Source organism: Anomaloglossus baeobatrachus, chromosome 3 (genome assembly GCF_048569485.1).
Source record: "Anomaloglossus baeobatrachus isolate aAnoBae1 chromosome 3, aAnoBae1.hap1, whole genome shotgun sequence".
NCBI lineage: Eukaryota > Metazoa > Chordata > Amphibia > Anura > Aromobatidae > Anomaloglossus > Anomaloglossus baeobatrachus.
In genome coordinates, this window is record NC_134355.1 from 412888480 (window position 1) to 412910042 (window position 21563).

At 43.7% G+C, this 21563-nt stretch overlaps 1 protein-coding gene across 1 annotated transcript in view; it reads right to left on the bottom strand.

Annotated features, from left to right (window-relative positions):
- MCPH1 (microcephalin 1) overlaps positions 1–21563 on the bottom strand; it is a 482323-nt gene that overhangs the window by 332360 nt on the left and 128400 nt on the right. Inside the window, exon 10 of the mRNA XM_075340313.1 lies at positions 7419–7456. Within this exon, the coding sequence (XP_075196428.1) occupies positions 7419–7456 (38 nt within the window). The remainder of the gene's footprint in view (positions 1–7418; positions 7457–21563) is intronic.

Sequence of the window (21563 nt, forward strand, 5' to 3'; positions counted from 1 at the left end):
CTTGCAATTTTCTGTTTTTGTTTTTTATTCCATTTTCATTTCTTTTCTCCCCTTCTTCCAGGAGCCATTTATTTTTGCAGGACAAGTTGTTCTTTCAAATGAAACCATTAATTTTACTATACAGTGTGTCCACCCATATCCTGTCCATCGCCATTAACTTGAGAACGGCTGTAGCTATAGGCATAGAAGTAGTGTCTAGGTATAGTAAAGTAGCCATGCCCTACGCAATGAAACCACCTATAGTGCCACCTGGTAGAAAACAACGGAGTTAGCATTTTTATCTCGAAAATGGAACGAGATAGAGAAAAAAATTGAATTACAAAGTTGTAGGGCATCATCAATTCAATACAAATCGACACCTTGCATACAGAAATGCTATGATTAGAACGTTTAAAAGTTACAAGGCTGACTACGTGAAGCGATACCTCATGGAGACTTTCCTACAAGTCATTGTGTATGGTGGCTATGTGGAGTGGCCTCCACGCTCACCTGACCTGACCCCATTGGACTTCTTTCTGTGAGATCACATTAAACAGATGTATGCGACCCCTCCACCAACACTGCAGGACCTACGACGACGTATTACAGATGCTTGTGCAAATGTGTCCCCTACCATATTGCACAACATGCAGCAAGATACAGTATGCTGTCCAGAGTCCAGATGTGCATTGCAGCTGACGGTGGCCACTTTGAGCATCAAAGTTAAATGAGCGCCATATGCATGACCAGCATTCAATGTTTTGGGGGGAGTCATGGGTTTCATATCATAGCATTTCTGTATACAAGGTGTCGATTCGTATTGAATTGATGATGCCCTACAATTTTTTAATTCATTTTTTTTCTCTCTAAAAATGTTAACTCCGTTGTTTTCCACCAGGTGGCGCTATAGGTGGTTTCATTGCGTAGCGCATGGCTATTTTACTATACCTAGACATTACTTCAATACCTATAGCTGCCGCCGTTCTCAACTAAATGGCAGAGGACAGGATACGGGTAGACACACTATAGCATACTGGAAAGCAGAAAAAAGTTCCAAGTGCAGTGAAATTGCAAACAAAGTGCAATTCCACAATTGTTTTTTATATACCATGTTCATTATATGGTATAACTCCCCTGGTAATAAGATTCTGCAGATCAGTACGAGTTAGTAGATACCATTCATGTATAATTTTTTTTTTCATTTTAGTGGTGAAAAAAACCCGCAGACATTTGTAAACAATAAATATAAAATAAATAAAAAAATGTAATTCTCTTTTGAAGTTGTGAGGGGGAAGGGGTTAAACCTTTTTTTTTGCCTAATGTTTATTGTATTTACTAGTCCCCTTAGGGAACTTGAAGCAGTGATCATCTGATTTCTTGTGCTACACAGAGCCTTGCATCGGCAATACAATACAAGTTCTCAAAGGAGTTGTCCATTACTTGGAGATTCCCTTTTCATTCTCCATGTGCGCCCCCATAAAAATAAAGCAGCCTAGGTTCCCCTCTGGTGCTTGTTCGGTTTCAGCAATGTGGGAACTCTCTTTTCCATGGCCCACGTGACATTATGACATGCAAGCTCCATGACCAATAAGCCCTGGCTTTCTCCTCCCCGCCTTCGGATGGTTAAGTAATTAACAGGCATTGAGCGCAGTTGCCTGACACTCACTTTCTGAAAATTGCTCCTGCGTCCAAACATGGGAATGAGGAAGCCGACGCCGATTTGTCACAAGGCTCGCATGTCATAATGTCACGTGGGCAACGGGAATGCAACCTCCTACATAGCTGTAACCAAGCTGACAGCAGAAGAGAGTATAGGCTTCTTTATTTTATGGGGGCGAACATAGGGAATGAGAAGGGAATGTCCAAGTAGAGGACAAGAACTTTAAATGCAATCGCAATCGAAAGGATTCTCAAAGTAAGTTATCTCCAACCCAGAGCATAGTCCAGTCATGGCGAACCTTTTACAGGCCGAGTGCCCAAACTGTAGCCCTAAACCCAATTTTTTTTCTGAAGTGCCAACCAATCCTATTATATAAAGAATTGATTATAACCTTACCTTTGCCGTATTCTCCTCAGCAGGGGGCATCACGCTCGTGCATGCTTACCACACATTGAAGCTGAGCCCTTTCCAGACACAGCAGTTGGATTGATCTTCCTGGAAAAAAATTGCAGCATATTAGACAGAGATTTTAGCCTGGAATGCAATCAGATGTCACCTGTAATCCACATCTACATTTCAAAGTCTGAACATCTTGAAATCCCATAAAGATGTACGAGTTGCTCCCCTCCCCTTCATTGTCTAGTTCTGTCCCCCTTCCTGGCCACTTCCTGGTAAACATGTCCCCCATCCTGATATATATTTCCTACATTCTGGTATATTTGTCCCCATCATGGCCCCATCCTGGTAAATGTACCCCATCCTGGTAAATGTTACCCATTCTTGCATGTTCCCCCATTCCTGGTAAATGTTCCCAATCCTGGCTAATTTACCCCATCCAGGTAAATGTACCCCTTCCTGGTAAATGTACCCTATCGTGGCATGTTTCCCCCATCCTGCCATGCATGTTTCCTCCATCCTGGCATGCATGTTTCCTCCATCCTGGCATGCATGTTTCCTCCATCCTGGCATGTATGTTTCCTCCATCCTGGCATGCATGTTTCCCCCGTCCTGGCATGCATGTTTCCTCCGTCCTGACATGCATGTTTCCTCCATCCTGGCATGCATGTTTCCCCCATCCTGGCATGCATGTTTCCTCCATCCTGGCATGCATGTTTCCTCCATCCTGGCATGCATGTTTCCTCCATCCTGGCATGCATGTTTCCTCCATCCTGGCATGCATGTTTCCTCCATCCTGGCATGCATGTTTCCTCCATCCTGACATGCATGTTTCCTCCATCCTGACATGCATGTTTCCTCCATCCTGGCATGCATGTTTCCTCCATCCTGGCATGCATGTTTCCTCCATCCTGGCATGCATGTTTCCTCCATCCTGGCATGTATGTTTCCCCCATCCTGACATGCATGTTTCCCCCATCCTGGCATGTATGTTTCCTCCATCCTGACATGCATGTTTCCTCCATCCTGACATGCATGTTTCCTCCATCCTGGCATGTATGTTTCCTCCATCCTGACATGCATGTTTCCCCCATCCTGGCATGCATGTTTCCTCCATCCTGGCATGCATGTTTCCTCCATCCTGGCATGCATGTTTCCTCCATCCTGGCATGCATGTTTCCTCCATCCTGGCATGCATGTTTCCTCCATCCTGGCATGCATGTTTCCTCCATCCTGGCATGCATGTTTCCTCCATCCTGACATGCATGTTTCCCCCATCCTGGCATGTATGTTTCCTCCATCCTGACATGCATGTTTCCTCCATCCTGGCATGTATGTTTTCTCCATCCTGGCATGTATGTTTTCTCCATCCTGGCATGTATGTTTCCTCCATCCTGACATGCATGTTTCCTCCATCCTGGCATGCATGTTTCCTCCATCCTGGCATGCATGTTTCCTCCATCCTGGCATGCATGTTTCCCCCATCCTGGCATGCATGTTTCCTCCATCCTGGCATGCATGTTTCCTCCATCCTGGCATGCATGTTTCCTCCATCCTGGCATGCATGTTTCCTCCATCCTGGCATGCATGTTTCCTCCATCCTGGCATGCATGTTTCCTCCATCCTGGCATGCATGTTTCCTCCATCCTGGCATGCATGTTTCCTCCATCCTGGCATGCATGTTTCCTCCATCCTGGCATGCATGTTTCCTCCATCCTGGCATGTATGTTTCCTCCATCCTGGCATGCATGTTCCCCCCCCCCCCACGCTGCCATGTGCGTTCCCCCTCTCCCACCCCACGCTGCCATGTGCGTTCCCCCTCTCCCACCCCACGCTACCATGTGCGTTCCCCTCTCTCCCACCCCCCCCGCTGCCATGTGCGTTCCCCTCTCTCCCACCCCCCCGCTGCCATGTGCGTTCCCCTCTCTCCCACCCCACGCTACCATGTGCGTTCCCCTCTCTCCCACCCCCCCCGCTGCCATGTGCGTTCCCCTCTCTCCCACCCCCCCGCTGCCATGTGCGTTCCCCTCTCTCCCACCCCCCCGCTGCCATGTGCGTTCCCCTCTCTCCCACCCCCCCGCTGCCATGTGCGTTCCCCTCTCTCCCACCCCCCAGCTGCCATGTGCGTTCCCCTCTCTCCCACCCCCCAGCTGCCATGTGCGTTCCCCTCTCTCCCACCCCCCCGCTGCCATGTGCGTTCCCCTCTCTCCCACCCCCCCGCTGCCATGTGCGTTCCCCTCTCTCCCACCCCCCCGCTGCCATGTGCGTTCCCCTCTCTCCCACCCCCCAGCTGCCATGTGCGTTCCCCTCTCTCCCACCCCCCAGCTGCCATGTGCGTTCCCCTCTCTCCCACCCCCCAGCTGCCATGTGCGTTCCCCTCTCTCCCACCCCCCCGCTGCCATGTGCGTTCCCCTCTCTCCCACCCCCCCGCTGCCATGTGCGTTCCCCCTCTCCCACCCCACGCTGCCATGTGCGTTCCCCCTCTCCCACCCCACGCTACCATGTGCGTTCCCCTCTCTCCCACCCCCCCCGCTGCCATGTGCGTTCCCCTCTCTCCCACCCCCCCGCTGCCATGTGCGTTCCCCTCTCTCCCACCCCCCCCGCTGCCATGTGCGTTCCCCTCTCTCCCACCCCCCCAGCTGCCATGTGCGTTCCCCTCTCTCCCACCCCCCCGCTGCCATGTGCGTTCCCCTCTCTCCCACCCCCCCGCTGCCATGTGCGTTCCCCTCTCTCCCACCCCCCCGCTGCCGCACAGGAGTTATATAAAAAAAAAAAAAAAACACACACAACTTACCTGCACACGCTTCCCCGCTGCGCGCTGCTGGGTCCTCAGATCCCACGCGGCCAGCAGCCGGCGCCGCTCGCTGACACTCCTCCGTCTCCTAGGCAACCCACTGCAGCCTGGGAGAGGAGGAGTGTCAGAGCGGAGGAGAAATGTCTCCTCCGCTCCAACACAGGTTTGATCTGCCGGCGCGACTGCACTAGCAGATCAAACCTGCAGCATCGGGCGACAGCACACGTGCCACCAGAATGGGCTCAGCGTGCCGCTGGTGGCACGCGTGCCATAGGTTCGCCATCACTGGCATAGTCAATAACCTAGTGATCTCTGGGTGTCGACTGATTGGACCAGCAAAGATTTTGAAATCGGAGCCCTGGAGCCCCAAGAATAGGACTCTGCAGCTCTGAATGAAGCAGAAATATACACGCTTGGCCTTTACTCCCTAAGGGTGCTTGCCTACGATCAGTATTTGCAGCGGTTTGGACGCAGCATACGTCAGCTGCATCCAAACCGCTGCAGTTTACAGTACAAGCATAGTGGACGGGATTCCTAGAAATCCCATGCCCTCTGTGCTTGTTTTTCCTGCAGCAAACACTGACCTGCGGAGCGGCTTTCCCGACCGCAGCATGTCAATTGTTTGCTGCGGATTTGCTTGTGTCCTCCGTAGGGAGAACACAAGCAGGAAACCGCAGCGCACGGAACCCTGATCGTGGGTACTGACAGCTGCGTGCCCCCCCCCATTCAGCACTTGCTGCATTCTGAACGCACAGAGTACTGATCGTGGGCACATACCCTTAGAGGGAATCTGTCACCAAGTTTTTGCTACCTCACCTAAGAGCAACATAATGTAGAGACAGAGACTCAGATTGCAGCGATGCGATGTGTCACTTACTGAGTTGTTTGCAGTCATGTTGATAAAATCAATGTTTTCTCAGCTGCCGATCCAGCAGTTATACAGAGGTCATTAATATGCTGGACTACCTGACAGCACGCCAAGTAGTCCTCTAATGATAATCTACTGCTGATTAATCAGTGATTTTATCAAAACTACACAAAGCAACCCAGAAAGTGACATCACTGGAATCAGGATCTCTTCCCCTACGTTATGCTGCTCTCAGATTATGTGGCAAAAACCTGGTGACAGATTCCCTTAATATCTCTATGGGAATGCGGAGCACTGTACACCATTTCTGACAGTTCCATTAATGAGTCAAAGTCAAACATGTCCTTCCGCTCCATTAAAATGAGGCCAAAAAGACCTGTGCTCAGGGTTTTAAATCAACGAATTGCTGGAGATCCGTGAGGTCTATGGATAGGGCAATAACCCTTTACATTACTATAGTATATAAGCCTAACAGTTTTCCCGGGTGAATTTCTTTAGTCTAAAAAGTAACATTGGTAAAATCAGCCTCACTGTATGATGACTCTAAATCAGAACTTCACAGAACTTATTATGCCTAAAACTTGAGGATTTTCTTACACAATATTTTAAGACATGTTTATTATCTATATAAATTTAAAAGAAACTAAAAATAAGACCATTCATTACGGAATGCAAATGTTGAGCAATCAATATTCTAAATACAGTAATAAAATATTTATATGACAATGTATCCATATCATGTGTCACTTTTTTAAGAGTTCCACTAATAAGGTTCGAGAAAATTCAGTTCTTTATGCATGATCAATTACATTTTATAGACGGTACATCCTCAATCTAATAACTCCCAATAACAAGAGTTGAAATCCCGAATCATTAGTGAAGTACATTCCTAAGAACAGATCTTGCTTATCGGCCTTACGCTCAGGGTTAGCAGCCCTTAGGCGACTCCATTTGAACTTTGCAAGTTTAATCAAATAGATTAAAATTAAAGAAAATAATGATTTCATTTTAAGAAATCTCATTTAACCTGTCACTAAATCACACACTAAATGTAACGATATCCTGCTCTATATTGGTTCAGATTAAGAGGGCTTATTTTACATTCTATCATTCCTACACTTAAATTTTGCTGTAAAGAATTCTCATATATTCAAATGGTGCTCCAGTCCACATAAATTATCCCATATCCAAAGAACCGGTAAACTCTGTTCTACCAGTGTTCGTCCCGCCACGGAGACCCCCACTAATCTTCCTCTAACCACCAGGCTGTGATATAGAGAACTTGAAGAGCATTTTCCATATAAAGTCTATGCACTGACGAAACTTACTGAATTCATTGGAGTTCTCAGCTTTTTTTTGTCATTTCAAGGATACTAAGTGATCAGTTGGATCCCAGCGGTGACACCCATACCAATCTACTAGTTTTTGAGAATTCAATGAATAGGTAGTAATTTAGCAAGACAGAACTACTCCTCTAATAATGGAGGTAAAGTGTAAGTGCAGCCACCGACTTGTTCCTTTTGATGTACCGTAATTTACAATAAAATATCTGTAAATATACTAAACCTGGCAAGTTGGAATTGTACAGCAATTCTTGTATGGCAATCGTTATCTTAGGCTTCCAACAGATTATACAGACAATTCAGTAATAGTGCTTCTATTAGGAGAAACCATTGCTGTACATCATGCAAAAGATACAGAGCAAGAATGGAGAGACTTACTCAGCGGACATGCTTGTCATAACCAGTGTTCTTGTGACCTATAAAACAAATACAAAAGAAATAAACAGGAATAGAGGATAAATAATTTAACATGCATCTAGCTAAAAAGAGGATAATTAGCCTTTAAGAGGGTATTTTCAAATATAAAAGTTACACCTAATCCTCTGGATGACATCCGAGCGCAGTCCAATATACACAGACAGACAATGGGGAAGATGGAAAGATTAATTTCTCCTTCTCCTCACTTGTGCTTCGATTCTCACATGCAAGAGAATTGCAGAGCAGTAGATGACACTTTGCGCAAACTCTGCTGCCCGTGTGAGCCAGGGGTATTTAAAATATCGCATCCAATTCTCTCACATCGTATGCTTTACACTAGTGTGAGCACACCCTAAAAGCGCTAGGCATGATCTTCACAGCCCCGATTCTTAAGAATTGCTGGGGCCACGGCTGTCAGACCCCCAGTGATCGGAAAGTTGTTCCTTATGCAATGTATTGGGGATAACTTCTAAACTTTAGAATACCTCTTCTAAATGATTGTCTCGGTCTCCATCTTCATAGGCTAGCCATACACATAATATAGTGATTTGTCCTCAAGTATCAGATACATTTATCTGTTAAACAATTTTAGTCAGTCAGCGCAATATTCAATTAATAAGGGTAAAGCATAGCAGATGTATATAGTTGGAATGTGAATGGCGATCAAGATTCAATTTTCTGGTGGCTACAAAACAGATATGGTAAGTCTTTCTTATGGTGCCATAGCATTCCGTGGAGGTAAAAGACTGTCATTAGAGAGCCACCTATGTTCACCAAGAAACAAATAGGCGTGTCAGACAAATACACAAATTATGTATGTGGCCATGTACAGGGGGTTGAAATGAGTATTGAACACGTCACCAATTTTTTAAGTATGGTAAATATATTTCTAAAGGAGCTATTGACATGAATTTCTCATCAGATGTCAGTAACAACCCATCCAACCAACACAAGCAAAGAAATCAAATTAAAGATGTTCATAAATTCAGTGATATGTATTAATAAGAAATGACAGGAAATACGTACTAAACACGCTTACTGAAATTTATTTAATATTTTGTGCAAAAGAATTTCTTCGGGCTGATAGCTTCAAGACACTTACTAAATGGAGAAACTAGTCGCATGCATTGCTTAGGTTTGAATTTGGCCCGTTTTTCCCCACACACTCGTCAAATCATGAATGTTCTGTGGGACTCCCTCTATGAACTGTGAGCTTTAGGTCCTCCCATACATTTTCTATTAGATTCAGGTCAGGTGATCGGCAGGGTCATTCTAGCAGCTTTATTTTCTTTCCCTCAAACCAACTGACAGTTTCCTTGGCTGTGTGTTTGGGATCATTGTCTTGCTAAATGTTTACTGTCATTTCATATTTATCATCCTAGTAGATGGCAGATTTATATTAGGAATGTCTCCGTAGATTTGTCGATTCATCATTTGTTCTATTACATGAAGTTTGCCAGTGTTGTATGCTGAAAAAACAGCCCCACACCAGGATGTTCCCACCTCCAAACTTCACTGTTGGTATGGTGTTTTGGAGAGGATAGGCAGTGCATTTTGCCACTGGTTTATTGGGTTCATACTGTATATAGAGACTGTCGGGGTTCATACTATACTGTATTTAGGAGGCTATGTATATTGGAGACTATGTGGGGGCTCATACTGTATATAGGAAGATATGTGAGCTTTTATACTGTATATTGGAGGCTAAGTAGTGCTTAATGTATATTGGAGGCTATGTGGGGCTCATAATGTATTTAGGAAGCTATGGGAGGGCTCATGTTATATTTAGATGCCTATGTTGGAGCTCATGCTGTATTTAGGAGACTGTTGTGGCTAATACTGTATATAAGAGGCTATTTAGAGCTCAATCTATATAGGAGGCTATGCAGGGACTCTCACTGTATATACAGCAGGAGGCTATGTGGTCTTCAATGTATTTAGGAAGCTGTGAGGGCTCATACTGTATATATGCCATATGAAGCTCATGTTGTACTTAGGAAGCTATGTAAGAACTCATACTGTATTTATGAGGATATGTGGGGGTTCATGCTGTATATAGGAGGCTATGTGGGGCTCATACTGTACTTAGGCGGCTATGTTGGGACTCATGCTGTATATAGGGGGCTATGTGGGGGATAACAATGTATATAGAGGGGCTATGTTAGGGTAATACTGTATATAGAGAGGCTATGTGGGGGTTCATCTGGTATATAAGGGTTGTGTGGGGGCTGTGTGGGGGGTTCATTCTCTTTATAGGGGGGCTGTGTGAGCACTCATATGGTATAGAGGGGACTGTGTGAGGGCTCATCCTGTATGTAGGGAGCTATGTAAGGCCTCAAGCTGTCTATAAGAGGGGCTGTGTGTGGGCTCATACTGCATATAAGGGGATGTCAGTATATTTCATTCTGCTCAATAGTAAGTGATACAATTAATATTAATATAAAATGATAATTATACTTAATATATTAATACTAACCCCTTCATGACCTATCATGTACTCTCATTGGTTGTTAGACGGGATGCACCTTTTTTATTGGAATAATCTGTGTGTGATACACAGGTTAGTATTTTATTGTAGTAATTAGATTACTTAAAGGTTATGTTTTAATATGCACCAATTTCTGTATCTACTGTATTAAGTGATCCTGTTTGGAGTATTTACCTTGCAAGCTGAAAGAGCTGTGTTTATTCTTTAATAGTACCGTGTTTCCCGGAAAATAAGACTTCCCCCGAAAATAAGACCTAGCAGGAGTTTTCTGGGAGGCTTAAATATAAGACATCCCCGAAAATAAGACCTAGTCATGGTTCAATAATGAAGTGTCCATGCAACGGTAAAAAAAGTTAAAAAATAGGTTTGCAGGACTGAACTGCGAGCGCCGACTGATTCCCCACCGATTGCGGTTCAATTCATGTGTCACAGCTGTGGACAGGCCAGGCTGAACTCCAGAGCTCACGTGAGAGCTTTGGAGTTCAGCCCAGCCTGTCCGCAGCTGACATGAACTGAACAGCAATTACCAGGGAATCAGTTGGTGCTCACGGTTCAGTCCTGCAAACCCCGAGTTCAGTCCAAGCTGCACTCCGGACCTCAGGTGAGAGCTCCAGAGTTCAATGCAGGTAACTGCAGCCATGCCTGGTATTACTGGCGATTTCTCCGGTAGCCAGTCCTATACTGCCCTGAGGGGTGTAATTTCCAAAATGTAGCCATTTGGCTGGAAACACATTTATGCATGTAAAATCGGTCCGACTTGCCTGAAAAAAACTCGGCCGATTTTAGTTCACGTTAGGTCAGTGTGCAATGCAAGTGCAATGCTTTTTTTAAATTATTTAATGACTAGCAGAGCGTGTGCAATGCGTGTTTGATGCGTATGGGATCCCATTTTACTATGTCATCTGCCATTCAGCAGAGCTGAATAGTCGCTGACAGCAGACATACATAGAGCCGCATGATCAGAGCCGCATGATCAGAATGAAGTCGATGAACTTCACCCGACTTCATTGTCATCCTGCGGCTCTGTCTGTGTGTCGCGTCCTGATTAGCGGTCACCCGTGAAGGACTCACCGGTGACCGCTAATGCCCTGAGTGACTGAAGTGAGCAGCGCGATTAGCGCTGCCGTCACTCAGGCTACCCGCGGCTAGCTGGATCCTCCACCCGAGACCGCAACTCACCTGTGACTTCATCGCTGTCACTCGGGTGACTTGCTGTCACAGTTGGAGGATCCAGCGGTGGCCGCGAGTTACCTGAGTGACATCATCGCTGATCGCACTACTCACCTCAGTTGTTGTGTGGAGCTGACAGGAGCGGCGGTGTTCTTCTGCAGCTCCTGTCACCTTCATGTAGCAGAGCTGGAAGCGACGCGGGACCTCCGTGGATTACGCCGGACATGGATGGGTTTTTGGGGCTTAATAAAGTGGTGAACGACGGTATTTGTTACTGTTTATTATTGCAAATAAAGGATTTTTTCACTGTGTGTGTTTATTAACTTTAAATTACAGGTTAATCATTGGGGATGTCTCATAGACGCCTGCAATGATTAATCTAGGACTTAGTGGCAGCTATAGGCTGCTGCCATTAACTCCTTATAAACTCCGATTGCCAACGCATCAGGGCAATATTTCTCATATATGTATATACATATATAAAAATCTTTACCGCGTATGTTCGACTGGCACTTTTCGGCTACACATAAAAAATGGGTCGTGTTGGAACAGGGGGGAGCGCCGATGCCCACGAGGTATCTGCCATGGCTGAAATCACGCGAGGGGGTGAAGTTACCTGCAGCTGACTTTCTAATCAAGGCCACGCTTAAAGTGTGGGATCAGGTGAGGCAGAGGGGCTCTTTGACTGGGCCTCCGCTTCTGCTCATCACGATTTTCTCCAACCCAGAATTTTCCCCGGGATTCACACGTTCCTCCTTTCTGCGCTGGAAGGTGGAAGATGATCTTCGGGTATATCATGCTTTGAAAGAGAATGATATTATGTCTTTCGGAGACATGCAGGGCCTGGACCCCCCGCGCTCGCTGTCATGGATTGAGTATAGACAATTATACTCCTTTGTATGTAATAGACTGAGAAATTGGAAACACGTACCTGACATTTCTCTGACCCCGTTTGAGGGTTTGATTTTGCAAAAATCCCCACCATCTCATTTAATCTCAGTCATATACAAATTACTGAGTCAAGCGGCCCCGGATACAGACACAGACCCAAATTTCACACAGACCCAAATTTCATATCTAACTGGGAGACAGAACTGGGCACTCCTTTTACTGAGGAGGAGAAGCAGAAAGCTTACCTGTTTACCCATAAGATGTCCACAGCTGGCTATGCAAAAGAAAAGAACTACAAAATTCTATCCAGATGGTACCAATATCCAGTGAAGCTACATAAGATCTTTCCCTCTGTGTCAGAGTTGTGTTGGCGATGTGGGGGGGCCCCCGGGACGATGCTACATATTTGGTGGGAGTGTCCACTGATCAAACCCTTCTGGTTGGAGGTGTTTCAGACATACACCAAAATTACGGGAGAATCGGTAACACCATCACCACAGATCTCGTTGCTGTCCATGTTGCCTGGCTCTATTAAAACACAAAAGGGAGATCTGCTTAGATTTTGTCTAACAGCAGCTCGCTCGGTGATCCCTAGGCACTGGCGGACGACAATCCTTCCATAATTACAAGAGTGGCAACAGGAATTGGCCTCCATATTTTATATGGAGGACTTGTCCGCAGAGGCAACAGGGGACAGTGAGAGATTCTTAAAAATTTGGCAGCCCTGGATCCTTTTCAAAGATACTGAAGCGTTTCGAGAACTGTTTGGCCCTTGAGCTGTTAGCGATCCCACTCACAGTTATTAACTTAACCCGCCACACCTGGGAGCACCACGAACTTCCTCTCCCTCAGACCTTCCGTTCCCTTTCCTTCCCTCACCCACTTTCGCTGCTTTTCGCTACTCATCTCCTTTCTTCTCTTGGCTATCTACTATTTATGCTCTAAGATGCCTTGCATTATGGTTAGAGGGTCACTCCTTTGCTCAATATACGGGATCTACATGCCAGACTGATGTCGCAGACTCCTTCTCTTTTCCTCATTGGTTCAAAATCTTGCCTCTCACGGAGAGAGAGGGTTAATGTGGATAGATTAATGGATGAGGGGGGGGACGAAGAGAGCAGCAAAGTTAAAATTACATAAAGCAGGGCCTTACAGGTTTACCGTATTACTATTTTGTTCTCTTCTTGGAGAAATTTGTATTCATAACTGAATTGAATAGTTAAATTCTTTCGGAATAAGACTGTTATTGTAAAATTGGTCTGTAAGATCTAACTCTTTTTCTTCTTATTTTCTGTATTATGTTTTTTTTCTTAATAAAGAAAGATTATACATAAGATAAAATGTCAAGACTGGGCCAAAAAATATCTTAAGACTGATTTTCCAAAGGTTTTATGGACTGATAAAATGAGAGTGACTCCTGATTGGCCAGATGGATGGGCCAGATGGATGGGCCAGAGGCTGCATGAGTAAAAGGCAAAGAGCTCCACTCCGACTCAGATGCCAGCAAGGTGAATGTGGGGTACTGGTATGGGCTGGTATCATCAAAGATGAACTTGTGGGACCTTTTCGGGTTGAGGATGGAGTGAAGCTCAGCTCCCAGATCTACTGCCAGTTTCTGAAAGACAACTTTTTCAAGCAGTGGTACAGGAAGAAGTCGGTATCATTCAAGAAAAACATGATTTTCATGCAGGACAATGCTCCATCACATGCATCCAACTACTCCACAGCGTGGCTGGCCAGTAAAGGTCTAAAAGATGAGCAAATAATGACATGGCCCCCTTGTTTACCTGATCTGAACCCCATAGAGAACCTGTGTTCCCCCATAAAATGTAAGATCTACATCGAGGGAAAACAGTACACCTCTCAGAACAGTGTCTGGGAGGCTGTGGTGGCTGCTGCACACAATGTTAATCGTAAACAGATCAAGCAACTGAAGAATCTATGGATGGTAGGCTGTTGAGTGACATAATAAAGAAAGGTGGCTATATGGGTCACAAATTTTTGGGGGCTTTGTTTTTGCATGTCAGAAATGTTTATTTCTAAATTTTGTGCAGTTATATTGGTTTACCTGGTGAAAATAAACAAGTGTGATGGGAAAATTTAGTTTTTATTAAGTTGCCTAATAATTCTGCACAGTGATAGTTACTTGCACAAACAGATATCCTCCTAAGATAGCCACATCTAAAAAAAACCACTCCAACTTCCAAAAATATTAAGCTTTGATATTTATGAGTCTTTTGGGTTGATTGAGAACATAGTTGTTGATCAATAATAATAAAAAATACTTGTCTAATAATTCTGCACATAGTGAATAGTGCATAGAATTGCCTTCATTCACAAAACGTTATAAATATTTTACAGTACATCACTGCATTACAAAGTTTCAAAAGATGGTAAATAAGAAAAAATATTGGAGGAAAAATGTTTAATCTTATGGGGCAGTAGGACCCAATTACAGAAATAAAATGAGCCAAGCCACAAGCTCAACACTATACATAAGTGGTAATTTCGCTGACTACAGAGAAATGATGGCAAATAGAAATTTTACGCTCTTCTGGTAAGACGAATGCTTGGCAGAAACATAAGATGTAAAACAGAGCCAGAGTCAATCCATCATCAATTTAGAGATCTGTTCTCACAAAAGCATGATCTTGCACTGTAGTGTGTGACTTTTGACAGAAGGGATTGCAAAATTACATGTGAGCCATTGAGAGGACCTTGAAAAAACTCTTTATCTTGTAACTGATGTTGTTATTCACAAAAAATTGTTTTTGGCTTAGAGATTCTTGGCTTCCACCCATTTAGTGAAGAGCAGACCACTAGAAGATCATGAACTCCTGCTTCAATTATACTGATGCAAGGTAAGAATGACTAGCTAAGTATCCTAATGGTACAAATGTAAAAAAGGAATAGATAGGCAGAATAATTAAGTACAACATAACTACAGTTGCCTTGCGAAAGTATTCGGCTCCCCTTGAATTTTTCAACCTTTTCCCACATTTCAGGCTTCAAACATAAAGATAAAAATTTTAATGTTATGGTGAAGAATCAACAACAAGTGGGACACAATTGTGAAGTTGAATGAAATTTATTGCTTATTTTAAACTTTTGTAAAAAAAAAATAACTGAAAAGTGGGGTGTGCAATATTATTCAGCCCTTTTAAGTTAATACTTTGTAGCGCCACATTTTGCTGCGATTACAGCTTCAAGTCGCTTGGGATATGTCTCTATCAGTTTTGCACATCGAGAGACTGAAATTTTTGCCCATTCTTCCTTTGCAGATAGCTCGAGCTGAGTGAGGTTGGATGGAGAGCGTTTGTGAACAGCAGTTTTCAGCTCTTTCCACAGATTCTCGATTGGATTCAGGTCTGGACTTTGACTTTTCCATTCTAAAACCTGGATACGTTTTTTTGTGAACCATTCCATTGTAGATTTTGCTTTATGTTTGGGATCATTGTCTTGTTGGAAGACAAATCTCCTTCCCAGTCTCAGATTTTTTGCAGACTCCAACACGTTTTCTTCAAGAATGGTCCTGTATTTGGCTCCATCCATCTTTCCATCAATTTTAACCATCTTCCCTGTCCCTGCTGAAGAAAAGCAGGCCCAAACCATGATGATGCAACCACCATGTTTGACAGCGGGGATGGTGTGTTCAGAGTGATGAGCTGTGTTGCTTTTACGCCAAACATATCGTTTGGTATTGTGCCCAAATAGTTTGATTTTGGTTTCATCTGACTAGAACACCTTCCTCCACATGTTTGGTGTGTCTCCCAGGTGGCTTGTGGTAAACTTTAAACTTGTGGACAACAGCGAAAAGAAGAGGGGCAACGGAGATAAAGGCTGGGCAGCTTGAGGACGAAATCCAAGATAGAGGAGGTAGGTAGTCAGAGAGTACCCCACAATAAGAGAAACAGCAGAACAGTGAAAGTGAGACAGTGTGTCATAGCGGTGTGAGGAATACACTGTACAAGTTTGGTTTGCCAATGAACTCTGGTGTCGCATGTTTTACTACTTCGTCTACAACATAAACCGGCAGCAGAGTAATGGACACTGGCCTGAAGAAAGCAGTAAGTGTCGCACCCCTCCTCGAATTCATATCTGCATAAGGAACGCGAAGCCCAGCGTCTGTGCCTTCCTCCTGCGCCTGCAAAGTGTATCAGTATTGTGACATTTATCTCCTCTGATGCACTTAGCCAATGTGGCAGTAAAGCCTCATTCAGATGTCCCTGCATCACAGACACCTGAATGAGGCTCTATACTGACATAAGAGAATTTATTTAGTGGTCAGAGCAAAGTATGCATAGCATGATGACTAAACTGTGCTATGAACATTGCAGCAATGAGAACATGTAGGGCAGCCTGACATTTGCTAGACTACAGAGCTGGAAGAAGTCCTGCCCATCCCATTTAGAGTAGTGATGTGACAGTGAATTCTTGCAGTGGTGAATCCAACACGGTAGTCTGGTATTAGTAGTAGAATATCAGACTATCCAAACTGTATTCACAATTACTGCCGAAGCCTCCTATTACCGCTAAACACTACATGAGTGGTGGCAGGGGAACATTGGAAATGTGAGCACAGCAAAAAACTACAATAAAATGGCGTCTGGCTTCCCCCACAGCTATGGCTAGTTTACAGATAAGGCAGCCTTATTATACACGATGCGGTTGGACACTGAACACAGATTCCTGTGGCTTGGGGCTGCCGTATTTGCAGTGTTGAACTGTTGTGCTCAAACACTTACACACCACCAAATAAAAATGGCAGCATGAAAATAAATGTTAAAACAGTACAGCAGGACCTGCATTGTAGCTTCCGATATGGAGACTGCTTCAGGACCTTTGATGACAACTTGTCCCGCACAAAAAAACAAGCCCTCATAGGTCTATATTGAGGGGAAAAAAAAGAAAAAAAGTATAGTTCTTGGAAGAAAAAAAGGGAAACCCATCGGGTGGTAAAGGAGTTAAAAACAATAAGCATGCTACTTGGCACACAACTATGCATAAAGTTATTATTGAACAGCATGTTTCAAAAACTACACCAATTTATCTTCTCCGGACAACCCCTTTAGCACCTACCAAACATAATAATGTCTTCACTATTATATACCTACAAGGGGCCCATCCATTCAAGGGTGGTGGTATAGATCAGTAATCAGCATGTATGGGCTCCTGGTAAGTACAGTATATATTAGTGAAGAGATCAGAATGTATGGACTCCTGGTGGTATAAATCAATGAGGACAATAGACTGTATGGGCTCTTGGTCAATATATATAGTGTCTTGCGAAAGTATTCGGCCCCCTTGAATTTAGCAACCTTTTCTCACATTTCAGGCTTCAAACAAAGATAAAAATTTTAATGTTATGGTGAAGAATCAATAACAAGTGGGACAAAATTGTGAATGTAACAGCGTGTCCCTCCCCCGCCTGTGCTCATGGTGTAATAGTCTGTCTCTCCTTGACTGTCCTGTATGTACTACTGGTGGGGGATTGTTTGTTCTTCTCAGCATGGGACTTCTCCAACCACAACTTGGTAAACAGAACAGAGCCAGGACGTTCAAAGTCCATTCATGTATCAAATATCCAGGGGGAGGTGTGCCCACCTTAGGGGCTGATCCCAGGAGAGAAGAACAATGAGACCCATGTTAGTTCAATTAATTGTATCTCTGCTGGAGAAGGATTAGGATATATAGCTGAGGCTGAATCCTAGAGCCTGTGTATGGACTATGGGACATTGAAGATCAGCTGCTACGTGGGATTGTGTTGTCTCAGCCATGCTATCGGATTTAAGGAACACATCTAAGGACTGTTGTTGCATTTTCCTTGGCATCGGATTGCCCTGGATCTGTTTCCTTTGTGTGGACTCTAAAGAACCATTTGGATATTGGATGTTTTATGTTCCCTGCCTCATTAAATCTTGTTGGATTGTTCATAGGTCTGGTGTCCATTACTGCTCTGTCACATACCCCATCACAGTGAAGTTGAACGAAATTTATTGCTTATTTTAATCTTTTTTAAAAAATAACTCAAAAGTGGGACGTGCAATATTATTCGTCCCCTTTACTTTCGGTGCAGCAAACTCACTCCAGAAGTTCATTGAGGATCTCTGAATGATCCAATGTTGTCCTAAATGACTGATGATGATAAATATAAGACATTTGTGTGTAATCAAGTCTTCGCATAAATGCACCTGCTCTACAATAGTCTCAGTGTTCTCTTTAACGCGCAGATGAAGACCAAGGAACACAACAGGCAGGTCCTTGATACAGTTGTGGAGAAGTTTAAAGCTGGATTTGGTTACAAAAAGTTTTACAAAATTTCAGCTGAGGTGGGAGAGTGTGTCCATAGGACAACAATCAGTCGTACACTGCAGAAATCTGGCCTTTATGGATGAGTGGCAAGTAGAAAGCATTTCTCAAAGATATCCATAAAAAGTGTTGTTTAAAGTTTGCCACAAGCCACCTGGGAGACACATCAAACATGTGGAAGAAGGTGCTGTGGTCAGATGAAACCAAAATCGAACTATTTGGGCACAATGACAAATTATATGTTTGGCGTAAAAGCAACAGCGCTCATCACTCTGAACACACCATCCCCACTGTCAAACATGGTGGTGGCAGCATCATGGTTTGGGCCTGCTTTTCTTCAGCAGGGACAGGGAAGATGGTTATAATTGATGGGAAGATAGATGGAGCCAAATATAGGACAATTCTTGAAGAAAACCTGTTGCAGTCTGCAAAAGACCTGAGACTGGGATGGAGATTTGTCTTCCAACAAGACAATGATCCCAAACATAAAGCAAAATATACAATGGAATGGTTCACAAATAAACGTATCCAGGTGTTAGAATGGCCAAGTCAAAGTACAGACCTGAATTCAATCGAGAATCTATGGATAGAGCTGAAAACTGCTGTTCACAAACGCTCTCCATCCAACCACACTCAGCTCGAGCTGTTTGCAAAGGAAGAATGGGCAAGAATTTCAGTCTCTCAATGTGCAAAAGTGATAGAGACATACCCCAAGTGACATGCAGCTGTAATCGCAGCAAAATGTGGCACTACAAAGTATTAACGTAAAGGGGATGAATAATATTGCACGCCCCACTTTTCAGTTATTTATTTTTTAAAAAAGTTTAAACTTAGCAATAAATTTCGTTAAACTTCACAATTGTGTCCCACTTGTTGTTGATTCTTCACCATAACATTAAAATGTTTATCTTTATGTTTGAAGCCTGAAAATGTGGGAAAGGGTTGAAAAATTCAAGGGGAGCCGAATATTTTCGTAAGGCACTGTATGTGCCTGTATGTTTGCACTCAGTATACCCATGTGTACATGTATGTATGTGCTCTGTTTATACATGTGTCTGTATGTATGTGCTCTGTGTACACATATTTGTCTATGTATGTGCTCTGAATATACATTTGTGTCTTTATGCGCTTTGTGTATACGTGCATGTATAACATGCAGGATTTGTGCCACATACTGTGTATACTGTATGTAGTATCCATTTTTATTTTATTTTTTTTAAATCCCAGCTGCAGAAACAAGAGTTCACAGGAGTAAACAAGACTGCAATTGCTCAATGAAAGAGCAAACTGCTTCTCATTTATTGGGCAATTTGACTGTTTATGGTGGAACAAAAAAAAAATTACAGCAGCAGATCGGACATTGAAACCTGCAGATCTGCTGCTGATAACATGATTACTGTATGGAGACACTTTGATCTACTACAGTAGCTATCGTTCTATGCACATCATTCTTCATCACCTGTGTAAAGAGGTCAAGAAACAATCAAATGACTTCAATACTGTCCATTGTGCTCATTTAACGGTCTGAATTCAGCATGTAAATGCAATCTCCATTGTGACTCCAATGTGGGCCCCACTTTGTCAAAAAAACGGCCCTCCCAATACAAAACCTAAATCCTGCATTAGAAATACAAGACATGAATGCTTTGACCGCTACAAGAAATGAATGCTATATTACCAATACAACAGCACAACCTAGTGGTGACATCTCTTTATGTCAGTAGAAAGTTATTGTTCGCTGCTGAAATAAAAACATGCATCAGCCTTAATTGAACATTTAAGAAGACTCAGAAACTAGGCCATTAAAACACTTGAGAATCAACAATTTGATTTCAATTCCTTTCTCAGAAGCTCCAGATGAATCATTTGCTGATAGCTGGAACCTCAAACGGAATGTTCAAATATACTTATTAATGTTTCACTGGTGTTAGGCTGGTACAGACTTTACAGTGCATCGCTCTCAGGTACTGCACTTTCAAAGGAGTTGTGGAGACAGAAAATGAGGCTTTATTAGCCATTGCAGTGAATATTTTATATACTGACACATACTGTGGCTTATAGCAATACATTGTGTTTCCGGTAGCTTCTAAATATGTATGTAGGAGAGACTGGCAACTTTATATAGACCTCAGGTTATGCTCACATGCAGAGCTTTTCTTCTGCGTCATTGACGATTACAGATCTGATCTGTCAACAGTACATGTTTAAGAAAGTTAGTTTTAATCACAAAAGAAAAAGTTTTTTTTAACTTATTGCTTTTGGTGGGTGAGAAATGCTGCAAAAAAGCAGAATTGACAAAATTTACCAAGTTAACTTGCACTTAACGCTCAGATGTAAAGAGAGAGTATCGGATCAGGAGGAGGAACAATGTGACAAGACAATTCTCCCCTGGAGGCTTCTCTGCTGTAGAGTCTGCTGGAATTATGGCTTTCTGGTGTCACTCCTCCTGGAGCGTTTCCCCCCAGTTATTCTGCTGTCTATACTGAGGGATTGTCTGTAGCTCAGCCATAGGATGCTGCTTCTGATCCATCCTGCTGGAGGGGGTCAAACTGAAGCATACCGCAAATTCAGCGGTCTCCCCGCCATTTTTATATATGCAGGGGTGCTCGACAGCTACACATAAGATGGCGCCGCCGCATGCAGCAGGACACAGGAAAAGCCCCTATGGGCCACTTGTGGCACTTCCAGAACACCTGCTCCGGCTGCAGCAGGGCTCATGTCACTGCCTGTCCCGACTGACCAGTGCAGGGGTAAGCTCCAATCTCGAATTGCAGTTCTTCATCTAGAGGATCCTGGTTCAAGGAAAGGTACCACCCTTTTTATCCTTTAGGTTTCCTGTACTTGAAGGGTGGATCCCCTCTCTCGTGGTGCTGTCATGGGTGCTTGGGGGGAAAAAAAAAAAAGCTAAATCTTTTATATTTTAAAATTAACAAAATAAAGGAAAATGGGCTGATGTTTGGACACCCTTGAAGATTTGTGTGCCCAGATAATTTTGATCAACGTTTCAGACCTTATTTAGCCTATGGCTTTTTCACCATCATTGGTAGTAAAGGCCAGGTGATGCAAATTTGACAGCTTTATAAAAAGTTAGCCTCCTCTAATCCTGTGCCAAAACACACCAGCTATGGGTTCTTCTAAGCAGCTGCTTAGCACTATGAAAATGATGGAAGCCCGCAAAGCAGGAAAAGGCTATAAGAAAATAGCAAAGCGTTTTCAAGTTGCCATCTCCTCAGTTTGAAAGGTAATTA